Raw genomic sequence first — 24,568 nt, forward strand, 5'->3', positions numbered from 1 at the left:
GGAGGTTCAATTTGCCATGTTGCAAGGAGAGCTTAACTTCTGTCTTGCTAGCTTGCCCTGCTCTCAGTGAATCTGCGTTCGACTACTCCGCCTAGGCTGCACTGTCGAGCGCAGATCCACTGAGCGCTCAACACAGACAGCATCGAAAAGAAAAGTTGATAAAATAAATTAAAAAATTTTGTATTGTTCAATACATATGCGTACCGAACCGAAAGCACTGTATCGAATGGTTCAATATCGATACGAGTATTGTTGCACCCCTAATATGTATGTATATATATGTTTATACATATATAACTATACCACACACACTCATCTGCAAAGATGAGTAGAATCCTGGTTCGCCACCCTCCTGGGTGGAGCAATAGGTCTCTGGAAAAACAAACCCACTGGATTTACCTTCCAAGCGTCGTTTAAGTATCCAGCTGTCTCTCGCACTATGTCCCAACAAAGTAAAAACACAACTGGAGAATGGGATGCAAGGTAAGCAAATCCCAACAAGTCTGTAACTGTGAAAACCTTCACACTTAGGAAAAAAGTTATTTTCCCTCCGGTACTCCATGCACTCAGTGCTCTGCCTTGCTGGCTATCTGCTCTGCTGCAGTTCTTCTTCTTGCTGCATAACGCAGTGCAGGACAACTTTAGCACCATTACTGCCCTCTTTTGGATATAATTGGTACTGCATACATTTAACATTAAAACACTGGTTTGAACTGCAGTGGATAACCTTGAGAGGGTTTCATATGTATATGTTTCTATGGAATTTAACGTTTGTGGAGAATACTCCTTCAGCTGTGTTGTCTGCAAACTCTGCAGCATACACATCTCTTCATAAACTGTCTGCATCGCTTCCTTTTTCATCAATATATTTGTGTTTTAGTGGGTGTATGACGAGTGCTGGATCTTTCAACTGGCTGATCTTCTCCTCCAGAATATTAGTCCTGTGAAATTCGATGGTGACACAGACAACATCATATGATGCAGAAACCCGTTGCTTCATCGCTTATAGATGTACTGACTGCTGTGTTTGTTAGAGGAAATGTAATGGATGTGATGACCAGACCATGTTCTCCAAACTGGAGGCATGGTTCATGTATTACAGTGTCATCAAAATGACAACCCAGAGGCGCTACAAGGTAGAGTCCAATCATTAACCTCAGATGAGTCCATAACATCTTCATCAGCATTCCTAAAATCTGATGATGGGATCATGACAGTTTGAGAAGCTTTCTCATCTCCTTGATGTGAGTCAGTCAGTTGTGTAACATCGTTTACATGTGTTTTCCCTCTATTTTTCTTAGAAGCAAATAACTCCTCATGATCAGGTTTCTTCTCATTTTCATTAATGCGCATCTTTTCCATCAATTTTTTAGGCAAAGAGTTTTGTTCTTAATAATAAATTCTTAAATAAACTTTACTTACTTGTGCCATTGTTTTCCAGGCCGAACCATCTGGCAGCTCTCTGATCAACATATGCTGGGATGTAACCAGACAGGGTCTTCACTGTGGCATCAATCTGTAATAACAGATATTTATTACTGTACAGAATTACAAATTACTGCTTTCACATCACATGTTATTACATATATTAATGGTACATCAGAACAAAAATGTATATACTTTTCACGTGTGTTTTGATAATTGTTCATTATGTCATTCTATGAAATCTGTTATTATTTTAGTGTCAGCCGTCAGTCTTTAGCATTTATTCTTATCCTTGCTTTAAATTGAAGCCAAATGTCAATATAAACAGTTTAATTCATTTATTTTTAGATAAGCAAGGAAACATTGTGCTTTATTGGTAAAGTCATCAAATAATATAGTGACCTATTCAATAAACCTGGACCCTACATACAGCTAATAGATTAAGTAGCAACTCTTGTCATAACAACGGCCCAGTTTTCTATAGCTGGTTTCCTTGTTTTACATTATCCATCTTATACAGGCTGATGCAGATGCAGCCTACCATTACGTCCTTAAGCAGTAAGAGACAGAAGTTGTAAAACTGCTATGATTGGTAACTTAGCAATATGTCACATTTTTAGATGCTGCAACTTCGCATAAAGTGAGTTTTACAAATTTACCCAAAGAGAGAGTAGTTCTGTGTTCTTGTAGCATTTACAAGAGACAGTCCTCAGGTACATCATGATTCCCGAAGAAATCTTGGAAGTGGGCTATTCCGGTTTGTGTCCAAGTTGAAAGCAGCACATTGCAAGTATCTACTGTTATCTACTGCTAGCTAGTTTATTGTGATGGTGCTGTTTTTATTATGTTGCTCTTTTTTTGTTTGTTTTCTCTTCTGTTTTTTTTTCTCCATACAGGTGATCCAGGTGTTTTGTTTGTTTTTCTTTCTCTCCCTCTCTTTCTTTCATTCTTTCTCCATGTCCTATCCCCCAGTCATGTCTGTCCCGTTTGTAGCAACCGAAAATAAAATAAATACATAATTATAATAAAAGTCAATCAAATGGACAAATATGGCAAGGCTATGATGATCCACTTGGTAAAATAAATCCGCTTGGCATCTTTCTTGGCCTTAAGACAACAATTCTGATGGCTAAAGATCCAAACGGGACACAAAAAAAAAAAGAAAAAAAAGACGGGCTGTCCTCTGTCTATGGGCTCAAATTGTGGTCATAGATATGTTGTACTTGTACATCAAATGCGTAGTTGTGAACTGAGTTTTGTAACCTCGTAAACCACAATATCCAAAAATGTTATGTTTGTGCGTCCATAGATGAGAATTTGTGTGAATTAGGACCAGAAGCTCAGTAAGCCACCTCTCCCACAGCCAAATCCATCTGTTCTCTGATTGGATTGTTACATTTGTGATTGACATGACATTGACCAATCAGCTGAAAGAAAGGGAAAATTAGGTCAAAATTTGTACTTGTAAGTTCAAACTCACACACAGCCAGGGAACTTGAGCGCAGAGTTTTACATGTAGTTTTTATTTTTATAAGATAAGAACTGTGTCGAGAACACATACACGTGATCCTGAATCAGAGAAATAGCATTAAATGTTGTGACTGTTGATAGAATCATGATGTATATGTGGTTGTAGTACTGATTAAGTATACTCAATTGCTTAATACTGATCAGAATATAACCAGGTATATTAATTATAAATATGCTTAAGTTAACCAGTATAGTGCATAAGAAAATTTAGAACATAATAATGAATCTGAAGACAGGCCTCAAATAAATCACCTTGAGGCAACTGTTACTGTGATTTGGCGCAATATAAAGAAAACCAAATTGAATTAAACCTAAGAGGTTGACTTTGGTGTGTGTGTGATTGTGTATGTGTGGGTTGCGCAAGACGGGAGGGAGTGAGAAATATATAATTTAATAGAGTTTAACAGAGAAAAAGTAAAAGAAAATATTTCTATATAACTGGATTAAAAGGTAACAGCTTGTAACAGCATTCATACACTTACAAAAAGTCAAAGCACATAGATCAAGTTTATTTAAGTTAAAAATTTAAATAACAGACAATTGCTTTTGTTAGCATTTGAATCCAACACTATGTGGGTTTGTCCAACACGGTTTGTCAGGTCTATCTAACTGAATACGTGCATGTTTATAACAATTAATAGACATGCAAATAATGCAAATGGACACATCTATTTCAATTACAAAACAATACATGGTATATTTGGATTGTTTAATATATCAATCAGTGAAGAATGGAGGACAGCTTTTTATTGTCTATTTGTGTTACTCATAATAACCATTGCCTGCTCTGTGTCATGTATCATAACAGTTGCAATTTCATGAGATTGAGTTTAAATTAGGTGTTGTGGCTCTGATTTTCCCAGAGCAAAGAAGTCCCACGAGCAGCAACAGCAGAGCCACCATTACGATGGTGAACACAGTCCGTAAGACGAGGTAAATATGACAGCCAGGCTGTGACGAGGGGTCTGTCTTGGTCTCTGTGTGATTGATTGAGCAGATAAAAACAATTCATTAATTATTTCAGTGTTCACCTTGGTTATTTACTTAATATCTACATGTAACACTGGCAAACTCAAGGGCTGAAAAACTGGCAGAAATGCAGTTCCACTATTCTCCATTTAAGTTGTGAATTTACCCCCATAGACTACCAAACTGTTAAAAAGCCCAGCAAATGAACAATTAAAGAAATATGGTATAAAATTATATGTAAATTATATCTGCACATTTTTCCTCCATATGTAGTCCAAAAGTTGTTATGCCGTTTGTTGTTTATTATCCATGACATAATTATTATTTTTTTCACAGTGGTTTATGATGTCTGATCTGAAGAGAAAATTGTGTAAATGATAAAAACAATTACTGAATTATTTTATAATAAAAGAGTCTGTTTAATCACACAAAGCAGGAGACTATAGTGAGCAGTTAGTGATCATCAGCTGATTCATGTGTCAGTCACAAACCCCCTTCTTTGTTTTCTCTTCTGTCAGACAAAATCACCATAAATTCTAGTATAATGACAAGTGATACAGTTGTACTACTACCGGCATTAAAAAGGAGAAAAACACGACCTCTTCACTGTCTCACCTGTGACACTGAGCCAGCTCTCTGGTGATTCTCCAGCTCCTACGATGCTGCATTTATAAAGTCCTTCATCAGATTTTGAAACTTTGTGGATGGTCATGCTTCCTGTTGAGTTGTTCCTGACGTGGACTCCATATTTATAGAAATCCGCCATGAAGTCTGAGGGAGTTAACTTATTTCTGCAGCTCAGGGTCACATCTTCTCCCTCCATCACAGGAACAGCAGGACTCTCCAGGATCACAGAACCAGCTGAATAACAGGAGTTTTATATTTTTTTAAAATAAAATTTGATTAAAATGAATCACAAAATATTGTCTCACTGCAAACATACCAGTGATAGAGATGTTGATACTGTTGCTTCTGATCCCTTCTTCATTCTCATACCAGTACTCCCCACTGTCATCTAGATAAACATTTGTGATGGTGCAGGATGATCCTTTGGGACATGTTTTTATTTTCCCTTTGACTTTATGCACAAATTCACAATAAACAACTCCCTCACAGTAAAAGGTCACTGTCTCATATTCAAAGAACTGTAATCTGTTTGGAAGGATATGAAGAGAAACTGCATCTAGATGAAGAAAAGGAGAGATTTACTTTAGTTTTATTTTTGAATATCACAAATCACAAATTGATAAATGTTCATGTCAGTTTACTTTTCTGGTACTTACCAGTTTTCTGATCATGTGCACAAAGCAGGATGATCACACTCATCACTGAAAAGACAAAAACGGGCAACACATTAAAAAAGAAAAATAACAAAAAAGAATAACCGCCATACATAATGATACTTAAATGTAAAACTGCTGACAAAGCTACTTGTTATTTGCCATTTTCCTCTAGATGAAACTTTTCAAACCACATAGTAGTCTAAAACATTATCAACTTATAGCTTTATTAAAGTTTAGTTTTAATGTGGAAGTGGAGAAAGTACTCACTGAGTTTGACGCAGAGAGCTCTAAAATCCATGATGTCGTCCAGATTGTTAACAACATTCAGTTTCTGTTTTCTTGTTCGTGCTGCTGATGCAACACTTGGCATTTAAAAGAAGAAGCAAAAATGCTGGTCTAGTAACACTGCAGTTTCAGTTCACTGGAGTGAAATCAGAGACGAAAGCTGCCTTTAATACAACTTGTAATAATTTAATGTTTCTCACATTCACTTTACTACGATACAGTAACATGCGAACAAGTATGTATTAGTTAAAATCCAGAGTGGTATCATTGTTTAAACACAAAATGCACAGCTAACGGGTTTATTCCAATACACGACATTTTTCTTGTTGTTAAAATCATGAACATACACTTGTGGTGAAGCTGCTTGCACTTATCAGCAGTGTTGGGGAGTAACGGAATACATGTACCGCCGTTACGTATTTAAAATACAAAATATGAGTAACTGTATTCCGTTACAGTTACCGTTTAAAAAGGTGGTATTTAGAATACAGTTACTTTGTTGAAATAAATGGATTACACGGCGGTACTTTCCTGTTTCATATTGTGGCGGGTCAGGACTGTTTGGGTTTTGTTTGACAGCTACGTTCTGTTGTTCCAGGTGGCAGCGTTACGGTTGCCATGGTTACAGGGTGACGCTCTCTCTGCGTGTTTCCTGGGTGAGAGAGCGCCTGTTGTTGTTGTTGTGCTAAGCTAATAGGCAGAATGCTACAGGCATAGCCCTGAAGAATGTAGCATCATAGGCAGTGTAGTCCGTGCTGCAGGGAGAATGGACTGCCATACCCGTTATGTGTCTGTGAGAAAAAGGAAAAGTACGAGCTGTCATCGAGCAAAAACGGGAGCTGGAAGCATGTAAATATAATAATAACCACTGCAGCCAAGAAGAGAGCCTGACGAGCCCTGTTGTAAGTAAGCTATTAAGCTATTAAAGCTAGTTTTCGGCTACGAGCCCGACACAGAACCCACCGTATTAGTCAGAGGTCCCTTTACTACAGTTCGGAGCCGCGGACCTTCAGTAGCAGTAATAAATCACAGCAATAGTACATTCACATAGTTGTAAACAGCATGATAATATATTAAGTAATCCAAAGTATTCAGAATACGTTACTCTCATTGAGTAACGTAACGGAATACGTTACAGAATACATTTTGGGGCATGTATTCTGTATTCTGTAATGGAATACATTTTAAAAGTAACCTTCCCAACACTGCTTATCAGTGTGAATACCTGATTGTTTATGGACACATGAGTACATCAAACAGAGGTACAAATACAAATATTTAAGAGTAGGAAGCAAACTGGACATTTTATTTGCAATGATAATTTTCACACAGCGTGTCTATTATATGCATGAATGACTCCTGAAGCAGCCCAATTAGCATAAAAGTTACTGTACGGCTATCATTTGTTAACATGACGCTTGTTCTGATACATGTAATACATTTATTACCAACCCGAGAGTTTATCCGCTGGTCACTGGACATTCTTCTGAAGTCTTAATCCACCTCCAGCTCAAGATGCTGTTTGTGATGATTCCCCTCAATAACGCATTGGGTCCACTGGTAAAATGTAGTTCTATTAATCTGCGCTGGATTACTCTGTGGCTTTCTCGAAGTACCCAGATGTAAATCCCCATATTATGAATTTAAGAACTGAAATTGAAATTTAGAACTGAAACTGAATGGTGAGAAGTGAAATTGAAATTACTGGAAAGCAAATTTTTAAAAAGATGAAATACAGTTTGAAAGTAAATGAATTCATTTTCAAAATATAAATTCAATTTCAATTTAGTGACGATTATTTTCAAACCAATACATTGGATTTCAAATTAGGCTAACTCAAATTCAGTTTTAAAAATCATTATTAAGTTACAATTCAGATTTAATCTGACAAATGCAAATTAGAATTTAACTTATTCAAATTCAGTTTCTGATGGCACAAAGTTCTGCCCAAAACTTAACATGTAGAAAAACTGATATGTGCTTTTGAAATTGAACTTCTTTATCTTCTATGAACATATTGCTGGAATTAAATGTGCACTTAAACAAACTTTACATTGAGAGAAAGTGGAGTTTCAGTTATTCAACCTACTTAACCCTTTAAAGCCGGTCGGAGCGGGCACGCTCTGTTTTGCGTAACTATTTTTAAATCCCGGTAGCTCTGCAACCACGTAAGCTAGCGCAATAATTTTTTTTGCATATGAAACCGGAGGAGTTGTACTTACATCTTATGACATCAGCTTGTCCTAGGTCACAGTTTCCTTCCACATATAGCTTTGAATATAGCTCTCCAGAAACAGGCTTTGCCGATCCGATCAGCTGTTCGTAACACTTCCTACGTCCATCAGCGCGAACTATCGCATGTCCACCATGACCTGGCCGAAACCGGGAGTGACGCCATTTTGCGGAAATTTAGTTTTTTACCATCAGGGCCTTGCGAGCCTGTACTGGTGTTTTTAAAAGTTATGTTTGACTTTATGACTTTCTGAGTCGTTTCTGGGATGCTTAGGACTCATATTGCACTGCTGGAGATAGTTTATTTTGATGCATATGCTGTTATTTTGCAAATTTGCATTATAATATTTATTTATTTATTTTTATTTATTTAGCTTTTCCTGCAGTCTATTAAAATTGGGGTATTTCAAAAATAAAACTATGAAGACACTCAAAATAAATTTCCTGTGGTGGGAAACTATTTTGTGCAACTTTTTTGTATTTACAGTTTTGAGGGATAAGCCTCTTAAATTTCTCTAACTAGAAATATATGTTAAAAAAACAAAAATGATTTTAAATTTTTTTGTAGTTTATTGCACTTTTTTGCAATTTATGTAATTACTATGAACTTAATGCAGACATATTATTACAATTTAGGCTGTAATGGTTGTATTGGTGTATAGCAACTTGAAATGCTCCCATAAATGGCTCTACAACATGTAAAAATATAATATAAGCTCTGGCAGACTTGGTTCTATGGTAGGTCTTAAAGGGTTAATGATCAGTCCAGGGTGCTCTGTAACTATTTAATTCTCTGGCACGGAGCAGTTAGTTGTGGGAACGTTGAACTTCCTGTGTTTCTTCTCTCACCTCTTTCTTAGAAATCGCTCTTTGTTTACTCACCTGTTGAACTAACCTGTGCTCTCTATATATAGATTTCACTGGACCTTGTGACGGACCCTCCCTTGTGATTCCTGTGTACGGCAACATGAGTGGAGATCTGGATGAGAGTGGCTGAAGAGGAGTGAGTGTGTGCAGAAGAGAAGTGGTGGTGATGGTGCTGAAGAGGAAAGTGTGTGTGTGGATTCCCTTTCCTCTTCCCCCTGGACCCCTGCCCAACTCACTGTTTAAATATATATATAGCACTGTGGTTCACCCCTTATCTAAATAAACTGTCACCTTTCTACTTGCCAGAACTCTGTCTGTGCGTGAGACTGTCCGTTAGCAATGACACCTATGCTGAGGCTAGCAAGAAGCAAGCCCATCCCTCCACCCATACACTCCTACACGTACGGTGCGTACTATAAGTACGAGAAGTGCGGAAGTGAGAGGCTTGTGAAATGGGACGGTCTAGCCCTTCGTTGCGCTGTTCAGGTTGCCTAGCAACCATGATACTAACCGCGAGAAACGTTACATACAGCTTTGTTTGACAGAAATGAAGGAGAAAAATGTTTTGTTGGTCAATCATTTTTGTCATGACATCACTTTGATTAGTTGAGTATCTGAGGCTGAGACCACAGGACTGTAAAACATGATTGTTGGGATTCATTTCTGTACTGAACAGTCATTTAAGAGTAGTTAGTAAATAACAAATAGCTAATGTTGGTTATGAGACTAAAATCATCTCACTGTGGTAATGTAAATATAACATGGCCAATATTATAGTTATTGTCAGATTATTATGATATCTATATATCTATATCTATATCTATCTATCTATCTATCTATCTATCTATCTATCTATCTATCTATCTATCTATATATATATATATATATATATATATATAGATAGATAGATAGATAGATAGATAGATAGATATAGATATATATATAGATATATAGGCGTTAACCAAGTTAACGCTGTAAGTACAAACATCACTAATTTCACACAACTTTGCCACATGTGCCCAACAGCAATGTTTTAATGTTCTTTGTTATTAAACATTCGCGCATAATTAAGTGACGTCATATTCAGTACTTACTTTTGACAGTTCACTCTTGGCTGCTCCCTTCTGCCGTATTTTGCGGCAAAATTATCCACACCCACCACCGCGCTATGAATTGTGGGATATATGGGACCACAAAGCGTGCATCGGACCACGCTTGATATTTGGGGTAATCGACGGTGCATTTGGAGTATACTTCGAATTGGGACAGCCGTCGTCACGTGGCGGTGACGTAATCGCACTTGAAATGCGTACTTGAAGCGTGCAGACCCTGAATTGGGACACAGCATTTCAGTGTTCTCCGGTCTCACCTGCCTTCCTCCCTGCCTGCTCTGCTTTGGAATCATGGATCATTATTCCACTGTACTCACCCAGGTCTCATCCCCTCTCGCATGACTCCACTTGCAACCAAGTAAGACTGTTCAGACCCCACAGTTTAGATTAACTCAGTCTAGAACCAACCTTAATCTGTTTTCGCTCTGTTTCAACACCTCTCCGCCACCCTCTCTTGTACCACTGTACCCCCTCGCCAAGTCCCATGGTCCACCACTCATGTCTCGGGGCAGCCTAGTTGAAAGCCCCTACGCCCTTGTACATAGTGCTACACGCCATCTTCTTAGTTCATAGGCCTGTCTCAGTTTGTTATTAGTTCAAGGTCATTGTATTTCACAGTTTCTATTTTTATCATCTTGTACCTTCACTTTGTTGTAAATAACACACTTCTTCGCTTCAAAGTTCTGTTTCTCGGCTTGAATCTGTTTTTGGGTCCACTCCATGTTTTGGCTTCCAGCCCTGAGAGGAGCTGGAGGCTGCATGCCCCGCTGGGGGTGTCAAGTTTTCAGTCAAATTCAACTCAAATTTTGATATAGATTTTGTGTGTGTTTACTGTTTTTTTAAAAAATTGAATGGATTGACTTGTTAAAAAAATTGATAAACACTACAAACAAATTTTCACAGATGAAATAATTAGCGTAGACGACATCGCATTCCCCTGTGTATAAGATCAAAGGCTATGACGGTGAACTAATTACCAGTAGTTTTTATGAACAAGAGTTGTAGAAAGTGAAGGTGATGAATGGCCATCTTTAATATATAGACAAAAGCATTGGTAAAGCGTGTTACGACCCCCTCTGCTAGGCGTCAGGGGAGGAGTAACATAAACAAGCCTACCCCACACAAACTGAGTAAAGTAAAAGGTTTTAATTTCAAACTTTAAACAGAAAAAAAAAAGAAGTTAAAGAAAATCGCTGATAAATTTAATCAATGAGATGCAAGCATAAGAAGTTCAATGTAAAAAATATGCAGTAATACATAATATATAAGTAATAGGTAAAATATGACTTTGTAATACATGAAGAAACTAAAAAAAAACAAAACAACATTCTAAGAGGCTGTGACTGAAGTCGTAGAGACAAAAAAGGTTAATGCTCAGTAAAGTTCATTTCTTAGTAATTATCACCCAATTAAACTCAACCCATTAAACCAGATGTCTAATAATGCTAATAATTAAAATAATGTTTACAAGCAGTACCAGTAAAGCTACTGTTTATTAACTATACAGAAGTTGTAATAAAATTACAAGCAAGCACCAGTGGAGAAAAAAAGTAAATAAACAGTGTACCTGCAATGTTCTTTTATATAAAAAGAGGTTTAAGAAATAGAGTCAATTCAGCATCACCAGCTAATCATACACATCTTTGTGGGAGCCGACTGATCATTTGGTTCAAATCATCTTGTTCCATTAGAGCTCATCTCGTGTTGCACTTCTGACTGACTCTTTGTTTGCAGCGTTGTTAATGTTGGTAGACGCCCTGATTGCAGATTTCATTGATGTCTCGATCCAAGCATGAGGGAAGGCTGTGTGCTCACCAGCAAAGTGCACCTTGCCCTCACTTTTAAAGAGCTCTGCAGCATATTCTAAGTGTTGGTAGGGTGTAAACAAAGCAAATGCACCCAAACTATAAGGATCCAAGCTCCACTTCTTCACTATGACCCCTGTGCAGAGATCCCTGACCTTCTTGCCATGAATCTTTTCCAAATCTCTCAAAGCCAGCTCTTTAAGGTCTTCATCGTTTGGACCTAGGAATAGTAGTGAGTTATCAGACCAGGTGTACGAAGCCAAGAGGACACCAATGGTCTTATTTTTTTGGAAACTGTGGCTGGGGTAGTAAATGAAACGAGATGGCCCATCTGTGATGCTCTTCCCCCCCCGGATGCCGTCATCCTCCCAGAACCTGTTTTTGAAGGTGAGCAGGATTTTAGTGGAGCTGTCGTAATGGACAGACCTCAGGGCGTCCATCTTTTTAATGGAGAGAGGAGGATCGAAATCTATGAAAAGAGCTGCTTTGGCTGTTGTTGTTACCAGGACAAAGTCAGCTTTAAGATCAGTAAAATTAGACTGTTGGCCTCGTTGATATGACACAGTAACTTCATCTGAATGGTTAATACGCTTGACTGTAGAATTAAGAAGAATGGGGACATCAAGGCCATTCAGAAAAGCTTTGGTGAGAAGGTCTGACCCACCAGTCACTTCATGGTACCTTTAAAATAAAATAAAGAAAAACAGAGATATATATTTTTCACATGAATTTGTTAGTAATCAATGTCTAGTAAATATATTTTACATTTTAGCTTAATTTAACAATAAATTGAGGTCTCAAATGTTTTCAGTTTCATAGAATTAAATAATAAAATGTAACATGTACAAGTGCAAAGAAAACTCTGTATGTACCAGACCATAGGGTGAACCGGATTACAAAACGCATTAAGTAAAACAAAGCAGTCAGATAAGTCAAACTTTACTCAACTTATTCTTATTGCTTCCTTTACTTCTGTATCATTGATTCATTAATGTTGAATTTCCTAACTGCTGCTCTAATCTCAGGTTCTACTGCATGACTGATATCCATGAGTTTAAAATCTGCTTCACAAGCATGTCTCTTAACAGGTGCCATTTTGTACACACATAATATAATATAATAATATTATGTTCTTGAAGCACAATAAGTATTACTCTGCAAGGCTCCTGACTACGGGAGCCGTAATGCTCCGACAATCCATCAAGTGGTGCGGCTTTGTAGTTTTCTTTTTTTCCGTAGCATATCAAAGTCATACTAAAACCTTTTTTGACAGATTTGAGTGCCGTGTACCACATAAAATCGGTTCGAGGTCAGTTAGCACAACCAGAATTCATACATAAGGTGCACCAGATTATAAGGCGCACTGTCGATTTTTGAATGTAAATATTTTCAGTGTGCCTTATAGACCAAAAAATATGGTACTGCTGACTCCTGCTGACAGCAATACAGCCTAAAGTCAAATTTTCATTTTTTTCAGACAGAAATGATGACACATCACATCAGGAAAACGTGCTATTAGGTTAAAGCAGGGTTGGGCAACACCAGGCCTCAAGGGCTGGCTCACCCTGGGTCAAACACCTGAATCAAATGATTTGTTCATTCATTTAAATCAGCTGTGTTGGATCAAGGACACATCTAAAACCTGCAGTACCCCAGCCCTTGAGGCCTCCCTCACTCCTGGTTAAAGCAATGAATTGTTATATCCTCTACTTCAAATAATTAAAACCTACAGCTCATCTAAAAATGTAAATGAACAGTTGAAGCACTGATAAAAAAGTTTATTCTTAATTTAAATAAGGAAATAAGAATTTTAGTTCAATAACGGAACATTTCATGATTTGATTTACTGATATATTTCACTTATGTTTATGAACTCTTCTATGAAAGAAGTTATATTTAGTTTAGTTAGAAGGTCTTACTCGACGTTGTCATGAACATCAGTTTGGTCATAGATCATTTCAGTGAGTGCAGTGTACATAAGGCCCTGCTCATTAAGTAGGTCTCCAATCATCCTAATGGCTTCAGAACTCAGACCACCTTCTTCTTTCAGGTAATCCTATTAGGAAAACAAAGTTTCTGGTTATGAAATCAAAGTGGGTCATAGAGAAAAAATAAAGTTTAGCTCTTTTAATTAATTAATTATTTTATTTAAATTTACCTTCACAGAATAGCGGTCAAATTTCTCCAGTGCAGCTCTACAACCATTTTGTGCGACTTCTTTTTTCACCTAGAGAAGTAAAAATCATTGAGACATTGTCATGTATAAATATTTAGCTGCATATCAACACAGTCTCTTATATGGCGAGCAGATGTAATACCTGAATGAACTACCTTAGAGCAGTCTAACCTGATGTTAGAGTTGTGTTAACCTTTTAGAATCCAAGTGTTTAATGTAGGATTTATTATTTATTTTTATTTTATTTTATTGACAAGAACTGTGGGCCAAACCCCGTCCCTGAACTTAGCAGTGACTGCAAATACATGTACAATGAGCAGTTAACGAAGTCCACTCATCAGAATTCAGAAGAAGACTAATTTAACATTCGTGGGAGGCATAATAGAAAAATCACTGGTTTCAAAAAATGACATAAAAACAAAACTACCGTAAAGAAACAGGCAGAGAGCATGGAGTAATTAGGCCTGGGCAGATGTGCCTGTTTGACCAAATTAAACTGTTTTCAAACGTGTTGTGTTCAAGTCAATCTTCATTCTTGGCACTGTATGAAATAAGAACAAATATTCCAAAATACTAAAAAGTTTCCATGTGATGCACTTCTTTGTTCACATGACTATATATATATTTATATTTTTTATTTATTTATTTTTATTTTTTTATTTTTTTTTTACTATATATTTTTACAGAATTCTGGTTTAACAGCTTTTTTAAAATGGAAATATTTCAAATAAGTGTTTGTATAAAAACCCATATTCACACAACTGTTCAGCTTGAAAATGGGTCTGTTAGATTTAGACAAGGGCGTAGATTTGGCATGGACGGAGGGTACGTGTCCCCATCAATATCCAGCGATTATTGAATTGTCCCCACCAATAATTTGATCTCTTCGAGTAAAGAAAAACAAATCCGATAGTAAGAAAAAAACGATCTGTCAGCGTCTCATTCAGCGAGCGGAGCAGAAAGAGTTAAATTACGTTCTCTACTGGAGTCCTACCTCATGTGACAAATATGGCCAATGTGATTGGCTGTGCCTTTCAGGGAGCTCTGTTTAGTTTCAGCAGCGGCAAACCTGCGCTGCGAGGAGGAGGATGGCAGCAAAAAGGAAGATTGATTTTCAAAGAAACCTGTAAGTCACTTAAAGTCAAGTTCACTCATATGATGTGTCCGTCACAATAACGTTAATAATAACGTTAATTACGTTATTAATTAACTTATTAATTAATAACGTAATCAATTATTAATTAATAACGTAATTAATTATTAATTAATTATTATTATTAATAATAATAATTAATTATTATTATTAATAATAATAATAATTAATAAGTAATTAATTATTAATTAATGATTAATTAATTAACGTTAATAATTAAAATAACGTTAGAGGCTATGCTAGGACATACATGCCAACACTCCCTGATTTATATGGAATATGGCTGAAGTAAACTAAAGCCTAAAATACTTAGTCAGTCATTTGTTTAATAGTAATTTAACATTATATAATTCATATATAAAACTATGAATTGTAATTTTAAACGGTTTAAAAGCAGGTAGAATAGCATATGTAGGCAAGTATATTATCAAGAAGTAAAAACAAAAAGGAAAAAATAAGAAACGGGGCAGGGTTCGATGGTTGAATCATCCGTCCCCACCAATACCAAAACCAAATCTACACCCTTGGATTTAGACCAAACAAAATCAATTCAGTTTTGGTGTTTATGTTGAAACATTTAACGCCAACTGGAAAAACAAACCCCTCCACATACCTTTTCTAATGCTTGCTGTAGGAGAGCGTCAGCTGATTTATTCATCTCACTTGTTGATAGATTGTATTTCAGGATCTCAGGCTTTTCCTTCACTTTGAATGTCCTTTGTGGCTGTATTCCATTCACCAGATAGAAAGTATTGTTGTCTTCCATGATGAATTTATTCAGCTTAACTCCCAGATCATTCGCAAACTGAAGGACAATACTGTTGAAAACCAATCAGATTGTGAGTTTCCTCAAGGTTCGACAGATAAACTAGGAGCAGAAGTAGCCTCTATCACCACTGTGGTATTAAAAATGGCCACCTTTTAAATAACTGATTTTACTCACTGATGAAAATCAGGGATCCTCATAGCACCAAGTTCAGCATACCAGCCCTCTTTGTCATTCCTGTAGGTCTCCACACGTCCACCAATTCGTCCACTAGCCTCTAATATGGTGACCTTATTTAAATATTACCAAACACAAGTACATATTATTTAATATGTATGAAATATTGCTTGCTTTGTTTATCTACAAACACTAATCTCGTTGAAAAGGAAAGTGTTATAATTAAAAATGCAAAATCTCCAACTCTTTTCACTACACCAGGACTACTAATAGGACTTGCAGTACCTCTAGTAATTACATATTAAGGCTTGAAGAAAAACAAAGGTTCGTCTGTCACAGATAATAGAACAAAATTTTAAATAACCAGAATAAAAACATCTCATGTCAGACCTTATGTCCTGCGTTTTTAAGTAGCCTGGCAGCTGTCAATCCAGCCATGCCAGCTCCAACAATGACAACATGACGAGATGTGTTTGTTTGTGGAAGACCGTTCGTGGCTATCTGATGAAGCTGATTGTAGTCAGTGTCATTCAAACAATCAGCGAGAACTTCCTTCAGCCTGTTGGTAGTGTGACTTTGACACAGAGTGAGCCACAAAGCACTGACAGCAACTGCAGACAAAAAAAGGACATGTTGTACATCAGCATGTAACAAAGCCTTCCAATAAATTTAAATCACCAAATTTTATGCTTAAAACTAAGTAAATACGTAGAGAGAATTTAAAGAAGCTACTTTGAATTTCAAAAACAGATTTTCATAAAAAAGTATTTTGTAGGATTTGTAACATATCAGTATGAAATTAGCATTTTGGTTTCTTTTCAACTAGTTTTTAAACAGTTTACATCTGGAAGCTGACACTACTTCAGTAACAGTGCAAAATGTCACATACTCACATAATTTCACTACAAGTGGATCCATTGTTCACGTTTGTCTGCTTTTCTTCTGAGGTGACATGAGAAGGAATGTACACTTCAACACATATGAAAATAAATAAATGAACAAAATGCAACTGTTTGTAGTTTTAGCTGTCTCATCCTTTTGTGACATAGCACAGCATATAAACTTACTCTGTTCTGGTCAAGAAATCCTAACACTGGGATAGAAATGTCCTCAGTCTTTGTTATTTGGGACAGTAGTGAGAGATATAATTAAACATAATTAATAATTAATATTTTGTGCTTTACGTAGGAAAACTGACTTTAACGCCCCACTTTCTAATTTATAATGCTAAACACTGCAAAACTATTTAATTAATTAACTGTTGTCTGCCACATATATATATATATATATATATATATATATATATATATATATATATATATATATATATACATATATATATATATATATACATATATATATATATATATATATATATATATATATACATATTAGTTTTACATCACTCAAAAAAAAAGCTTGGAAGTTTTCATTTACAACTGGCTTTTAAAAGAATCAGTTATAATAATCATATTACTACATGCGTTCATGCTTTTTTTAAACTACTTTCTGTAGATCTTGGCTATATTTCTTCGATTTAAATCAAGTAGTAATTCTTACCATGTGAAGCTCTGTCAGAAATGAGACAGAAACTATCATGAATGGCCTTATATAGCGAGAGACTAGGTATTATCTGGAAAGATGTGTATGTTTTGTTCCTCTGAATTTTCTTAGAGTTTTCTTCTGACTATATGACACTATGTGTGACACATAGGGGTGGGTATCGAAAACTGGTTCTTGTTGACAACCGGTTCCCACTGTTTCAATTCCTTGGAATTGTTTGCCATTTTTGCAAATGATTCCCTTATAGATTCCAGTCGCCCCGAATGATGTCACCACATTGCAGAGCGCCATTTATCTGGCAGGAAACATGGCGGCTCAAACGCTCAAAAGTTTGATTATACTTTACGAGAATGGATGACAACAGGGCAACTTGCAATACTTGCAAAGTAGATATTTAATTTAAGGGAGGAAACACTACGAATATGCAAAAGCATTTGCTCACAAAACACGTGATAACCTTAAAGGAATGTTGTATTTTTAATTCCGCTCCGGACTCGTGAATCTCAACCCAGCAGCAGCGGTAACGTTTGCACGTCCTCTCCCGTTAATGCGGCAGATAAATAATCAACTAACAGTGCATATTATGTTAGCGCGATCTGCCTTCTTACAAAACCTGCCATTACTGTGCATTTAGGTGACCATGATGAGAGAGACAGACAGAGTCTGGCTGCCTCAGATGCTGGCAGTTCTCGCTGCAGTCTACCGGTAGCGTCTCCTTTCAGGCCAGGATAGACGAATGTCACCAAGCAGTGACTAAGTTAGTGGTCAAAGGCTTGCACCTATTTGCCACAGCAGATGCCCCCGATTTTTGGTAAGTGAATGTGTTTAATTGTAGGCAGGGACATTACTGGACATTTTTGTGTAATTGCTACAGAATAATTTATGTTATACTTTGTTATTGCTACAGAAGAATATTTATTTTATTATTTTACATTTACAATTTTTTTCCTGGGGAACCTGTGACACCCCATTGAAGAGCCGTAGGCTGTGGATCTCTTAAGATCTCACTGTTGGGTTTGTAAGGCCATGTTACTCCTAAATTCTCTTGATCAAAGAGAAGATATAAAACAAAGTTCTAAGCTAATCGACCTTAGTGTTCTTGTAGCAGTCCCCCGGACCAAGGAAGAAATAGAGAGAGCCTCGACGGGTGCAGTAATTTTTACTTTGAGATTCATTCAGAATCTAACAGTGCTGAGGTGCGCCAATGCACCGTGAAAACTAAACAGAAACACAAAATACATTTCTTAGACACAAATATGAACTCAAATAAAGCAGAAAATACAACAAAATATCAACTAAGCAAACAAATATAACTTAAAACATGTACCTCGCTCCGCATTCCAAGGGCTGCAAATTGTTAATTTCGCTAGAGTCCGGTATCACGCTGCTTCATGCTTCATCGAGAGCTGCCTACTGGGACATGTGCGCCACAAAAACCGGTCTGAGCTGGAAGTGCAGTTTGCCGCTAACAAAGCAAGAGAGCCCTCTACTGGACACTACGCATAGCTGTTCAGGCTTAGATCAATAAACAAAACTGGACCTTTACAGTTCTCCTTTTTTTAAAAAGAATCGATAAAGAATCGAATCGTTAAACAGAATCGAAAATGGAATCGGAATCGTGAAAATCTTATCAATACCCATCCCTAGTGACACATAATGTATGACCACTCCTTTGCTGTTTTTCTACTAGAGATCTCCTTCATGATCATTCATAGACAAGCATTTCACCTCAACCGCTTTCACCACCATCCCATAGAAATACAAGCACACATGACAAGTTCAATTTCACAGTTTCAAAATTGTTTAAAGCCACCATTTTCCTTGATTTGAGCCACGCTGGATCTACATTGCATCTGAACAGCATCTATGCACAAAGATTTTGTAGAATAAAATATTTTCATTTTTAAGTATTTTAAGTCACTTTGGGAATAGTAATGAATTTTGAGTGCAAAATAATCTTCTTTTGGATATTTTCAAATGAAAATAGATCGATTAAATCCTTGTATAGTCTTCATGTTTGGGACTTTCTCGTATCCCTTTGGGTACATTGATCCAGGACATATTTGGAGTTTTAAAAATAAGTGTAAAATTAAATTTTACTTTATAGACCATCAACATATGTTGTCATTATCTCAGTATCAGACAGTAGAGAAAACATATATGTTTAACAATTCCAATCAGTCTCTACCCAAACAAAGTTGTTTTTGCCATAAGGTTATAATTCACAAATCCACAACCCTGAACATTATCTTGGAAAAAATGGATTGAGACAATGTCTTCATTAACATTAATATGTGTTCAACCATTGTCAGCTTTGTCTTGAGAAGGTACTGACCCAGGTTGTATGATGTGTAAAAACTATTGTGGCCATTGAGGTCTTCAGACATATTTAGCACCACCCGTGCCCTCTATTGATTGAGGACAATTTAGAAATCAGTCATAGTGTGAGACTTCTTCTCTTCATCCTATCTTCCTCTTCTACATTGCTGTGTCCCTGTCTCTCTTCAAACATGAGGTCTAAAGTCCTTTGACAGCTAAATCCTTTGATTATATTAAGCATGAAAGACTACTGTGATGCAGAAGTATTTATCTCTTCTGTCCTACCCCCTTGATGTGCAGGTGTGAGGTATATAGAGCTAGAAAATATGGGAAAGATAAGCAATTGGTTTGCAGGTGATGGAGGTTAGAGTGTAAATGTAAACGCGTTGGGTATAGCAGCATATGTGCTCAGTTATTATTTTTGGTTTGGAAATTTTTGTCACAGAAAAATTTAAACTTGTACTGTTTTATTTTTTGTTTTTTAACAGAAACAGGTCAATTTGACCCGAAAGCCATACGAGGATTAAATCAGTTGTTTACTAAATTTTGAATGTGTTTATGCAGCAGCAATGTTTAGGTGGAAAAACAAAATCATCATGAATGTCAGTTATATATCTGTTTTATATGTGGGTTACTGATTGAAAATATTTCATGGATTATTATAAAACATTTCTGTGCTTCCAGCGATGAAGCTATTAATCATTTTGTTTGGCAAATAAAAGACTGCTGGTTCAATTCCAACTGGTTCAGTTCCAGAGGACGGGCCTCTGGTGTTAAGTGTAAATCAAACATGCAGCGCTACCCAAGGGAGCAGCAAAAAATGGCTTTTTATAATAACGTCTTCAGTGTTTAAACCTTGGAAGCAATCTATACCTGTCCATAACAACTACTCTTTAAGTCGTAAACAAAAGGCTAGACACAAACTTGTCTCTTAACACATAAAAACAGTGGCCATGACTAAAAGATTAACCAGCTAATATTTGTGTATTTAAGAAACATTTGGGTAAAGCGTAAAGCAACTGACCTCTGCTGTGCTTTCCACTAAGAAGAATTACCTCTTTGTCTGCACCCTAAAAATTGTGCAATCACTTGTCTGTTCTTTTCTGTGGAAAGGAGGGTAGAACAAATAAGCTAAGATTGCTTAAGCTAAGTTCCCAGTAAGATTGCGCAAACAACTTACAGTTGTTTTTCCTGTAACCAAGATGAATCAAACAAGATCCATGGGGTCAAATGATGGCCAGAATCTAACACGTGGCATCCAGCACATAACAACAGGATGCAAGATGCTAGCAGGCAGGGCATACATGGAAGGCCATAACTAAGAGGCCAAGAAAGTATATAGGAACATCTGTGCTGAGTATGGCCTGGGAGTCCTGAGGTCAAAATGGGACAGGCCCCCTAGGGTGGTTTTGAATGAGGTAAGATCCTGTGGGACTTCCAGATACAGACAGACAAACTGGTGATATCTAACGAACCAGACATAGTGGTGTTGGACAAGCAGACAAAGATGGAAAAAAATGTAACTATGAACGGCCAGATTTACTAAAAGAGCTAAAACGACATGAGAGCACAATCCCCAAAAAGTGCTGGTTGGTGTGCTTGGATTTACAGGTTATTTACCAAAGATGTGCTGTTTTTGAAAAAGGTAAAGTCAGTTCATTTTAATATCAAGCTATTTTTTTGCATTAAATATCTGTGAAATTATTACTAAATTGCATGTGGCAGATGTCAGTAAATAATTTTGTATTTTTGATTAAACCCTCCTGTTCTGTTGCTGGTTAAACCCATTTTTTGTTTCATTATGAAACATTCTGCTTCACAATTGTAAGTGCTAATGTAACCAACATATAAAATGAATGAATTAAACAAATGATTTATTTCACATATTTTCACAGTCACACATGTGACATCAAGTCAGCTATTGAGTGGTCATGTCCAACTCAATACAAAAACTCATTCTGAAAAAGACTCATTTAAAAGGACATTGTACATATTTTGGGGGGGAGAATTGGAAAGAGATGAATAAAATCCATTTGCATGGATTTAGATGGCTATTTGGGTCCTCATCCTGGCTGTCTATAAGTCAAGGGATGAATCAACAGCCAGGCTATGGGCTTCAATGTCTCTGGAGTCTCTGCAGACATTTTCTCCAGAGTAATATAATTTGAGTCCCAAAAGGTTGATTCTGTTCATCTGGACGTAGCTTTTTCAGTTTTAAGACAATTTAACCCACTTTGGCAAGGACTGCCCAAAATTTGATGAGAGCTGAGCACTGTTAGATGCGAGACAGACAAGCTAGCAGCTCCATAAAAAATGTACCTAAGAAATGAACATAACAGGAGGTTTAAACACTCTCCTTCCTGTATTTTGAGCCTGGAGAAAGGAACTCCCACAAGTAATCCACTGGCATGTAATAACATGGGAGCATCTATATTATCAAACCCAAATTCATCAATCTTAATCACACATTGCTTATTGTCTGAATGCAGCACATCAGGCATCACAGCCCACAGTCTTACCAATTGTATCGTAGAATAGAAGGGATCCTCTGCTATAGGCTGGTAGATTCCTGCTGAAGGCATCTTTGTGTTGGTTCCTGCGTCTGATTCTTTAACAGGTGAAATTAGATATGTCATTAACCCAAGCTTTTAATTCATTTACTTAAATAACTTGAATAAACAGTTATATCACTCAGACCAGTAGTCTCAAACAAATAGCCAGCAGGCCAGAATTGGCCCGGCAAAAGAATCCAATGTCACAGTCTGAACAGCTTTGGAAAATATGAAGGAAGGAATACATTTTTGGACTTTTAATATTTTTTTTGAAGAATTTTATAGCTTTTCTTTCTGATAAAGACCTCACCCACAGCCATTCATTCCACACCAAAAGAGTTAAGTATTAAATTGACAATTTACTCCCCCCCCCCCCCCCCTTTTTTTTTTAAAGCCACAAAAACTATGTTTTGTAAATAAGGTACAGTCTGGACAGTGATCTACCAGAATTTTTTATGTAATTTTACATATTTATTATGTAAATTGAGATGTGCTGTTGAAATTGGACTTCTTTATATTATATTAAGATATCTCAGGGATTAAACATCTTTAATTTACCAGAAAGTTTCACTCATCTGGCCCAATTAAAATCAAAGTGAGCTGTATGTGGCCCTCAGTGCAAAATGAGTTTGAAATCCCTGACTAAGACAAATTACTGAGTGATGTTTTTAATATCTCAGTCCACTGATTAAAATGGCTTTGAATTAGAATCAGTCTCACCTTGTGGTTGAGTGTCCCTTATGGCGTAGATGTAGTGAACAGGTCTAGAGGGCAATAAACCATCATCTTCTGATGGGGAGGGACAGTGGAAGTGAAGGGATAGAATAAAGTTACGTTGAAACCAAGCACACCATTGTTTTTCTTGTGACATTACCAATAAGTTTGATGTGTCACATGGCCCTCTTCCTATTGAAAAAACAAAAGTTGTATCCAAGATGGCCGACTTCTAAATGGCCACCATGGTCACCACCCATCTTGAGGAGTTTGCCCCCTCACATATACTAATGTGCCACAAACAGGACTTTAATATCACCAACCATTGCCATTTTATTACGGTGTATCCATATAAATGGCCCACCCTGTACATAAATGTGAGATGAAGCTACCTGGAGTTACTCATACATGTTTTAAACTAAAGATAATAAAAGCAACAAGGAGCCTTTCACAACTCTTTGTGGGCATATGTACTACATCCACAAATCTTCCCTTTGATCATCCTTTTTCCCCTGGCAGCTCCATGCAATATATCCACTACCCTTCCTCTGAATATGTCCAAACCATCCCAGCCTTGACTGGAAAAAAAAAAAGTCATAATTTCGTTTGATGATTATTGATTTCTGCAGCTACAGTTGGATGGTTGGGGAACAGTGAGATGCTTTTCATGTTAAAATGGACCAAAATCTCTGAGGAATGTAAAAGAGGGTGCACTATTTTTTCCCCCTAACTTTGCAGTAATTGAATCATGTCTTAATTTCAGCCCGACTCTAGAGTGCATCATGAAACATTGTTTTTTTCTTTTTTCAGTTGAGAAAAACAAAAACAAGAAACATGTTACATGCAATTTGTCACTGTACACGTGTGGATGACACTTTTATGGATTTATCATGATTTAGGTCACATAATTAAACAATTTTAATGACTAGAAAATATTATTTGGCATTTATTGGTGTTACGTCCCCACAAATGAGGTCTAGGGGAAGGTGTGGGGAGCAATAACAAACAGGAAAAAATGAAGAGGAAACCAAACAGAGGTGTTTAGCCCATATTAAGGTTTTATTTGTAATAATCTTAACACAAAGAGACCGCAACAACGCTTTATCAATAAGACAAAAAAGGAAAATGGTCACAACAACAAAGAAAAAAACAAGCTAAGATGCACTTTCGAACGCCCACAGGCCCACCCCGTCGCTAGCTGCAGCAAGCTCTACTGCTGTTGAGGCCCACAAGTAGTGAGGTGAGTAGTAATATACCTGCACTTTTTTTGCCCCCTACTCCCCACAACCCTGCGTGTCCATGTGAGTGCATGTACGCGTGTGCTGGCTTTGCACGTGCATGTGAGTTCAGGGGTCATGTGAGATCATAAGTGTTTTATTTAATGAAACCATTATGTGTTTTAATTAAACTGTTTTTAAGGATTGTATAGGTCTCAGTACTCTGTTATTTAGACATAGATGATTTAATTTAACTAGTTTAGGAGCATTTTACTTTCTTTAGCGCTCCGAAAGACACAGAGGCTAATAGTTTTTAAACAGAGTACCACAAACAACATGTATTCCTTTAGAAATAAACTTTTCTTGTGATACTTCTAAAACCACATATTCACACCTAGCCACACTAGCACTGTATCAACCCCC

The 24,568-nt window shown here is 36.8% G+C and overlaps 2 protein-coding genes across 2 annotated transcripts; both read right to left on the minus strand.

Annotated features, from left to right (window-relative positions):
- Nucleotides 1–3,771: 3,771 nt before the first annotated feature.
- LOC148103684 (low affinity immunoglobulin gamma Fc region receptor II-like) lies at nucleotides 3,772–5,520 on the minus strand. Its single transcript, XM_087832794.1, has 5 exons — nucleotides 5,475–5,520; nucleotides 5,208–5,252; nucleotides 4,868–5,107; nucleotides 4,540–4,785; nucleotides 3,772–3,932 (listed from the first exon to the last, which is right to left on the minus strand). Exons 1-5 carry the CDS (start codon nucleotides 5,503–5,505, stop codon nucleotides 3,772–3,774), a joined length of 723 nt encoding a protein of 240 aa, XP_087688920.1. The 5' UTR covers nucleotides 5,506–5,520.
- Nucleotides 5,521–11,390: 5,870 nt separating this feature from the next.
- LOC148103685 (L-amino-acid oxidase-like) lies at nucleotides 11,391–16,723 on the minus strand. The gene is made up of 7 exons (XM_087832774.1): nucleotides 16,674–16,723; nucleotides 16,171–16,391; nucleotides 15,781–15,893; nucleotides 15,451–15,655; nucleotides 13,667–13,735; nucleotides 13,428–13,564; nucleotides 11,391–12,189 (listed from the first exon to the last, which is right to left on the minus strand). The coding sequence occupies exons 1-7, from the start codon at nucleotides 16,696–16,698 to the stop codon at nucleotides 11,391–11,393; spliced, it is 1,569 nt and encodes a 522-aa protein (XP_087688900.1). The 5' UTR covers nucleotides 16,699–16,723.
- Between the last annotated feature and the right edge of the window lie 7,845 nt (nucleotides 16,724–24,568).

This window comes from Neolamprologus brichardi, chromosome 3 (genome assembly GCF_056152115.1).
Source record: "Neolamprologus brichardi isolate AB-2024 chromosome 3, ASM5615211v1, whole genome shotgun sequence".
NCBI classification, from domain to species: domain Eukaryota; kingdom Metazoa; phylum Chordata; class Actinopteri; order Cichliformes; family Cichlidae; genus Neolamprologus; species Neolamprologus brichardi.

Coding starts and splice junctions, on each gene's coding strand:
- LOC148103684 (XM_087832794.1), bottom strand. CDS start 5,505: ATGGATTTTAGAGCTCTCTGCGTCAAACTCA. Junction 4,786..4,867: donor TATCAACATCTCTATCACTG/GTATGTTTGCAG, acceptor CCTGTTATTCAG/CTGGTTCTGTGATCCTGGAG. Junction 3,933..4,539: donor GAGCTGGCTCAGTGTCACAG/GTGAGACAGTGA, acceptor TCAATCACACAG/AGACCAAGACAGACCCCTCG.
- LOC148103685 (XM_087832774.1), bottom strand. CDS start 16,698: ATGGATCCACTTGTAGTGAAATTAT. Junction 13,736..15,450: donor TACAGCAAGCATTAGAAAAG/GTATGTGGAGGG, acceptor TTACTTCTCTAG/GTGAAAAAAGAAGTCGCACA. Junction 13,565..13,666: donor TTGACCGCTATTCTGTGAAG/GTAAATTTAAAT, acceptor TTTTCCTAATAG/GATTACCTGAAAGAAGAAGG.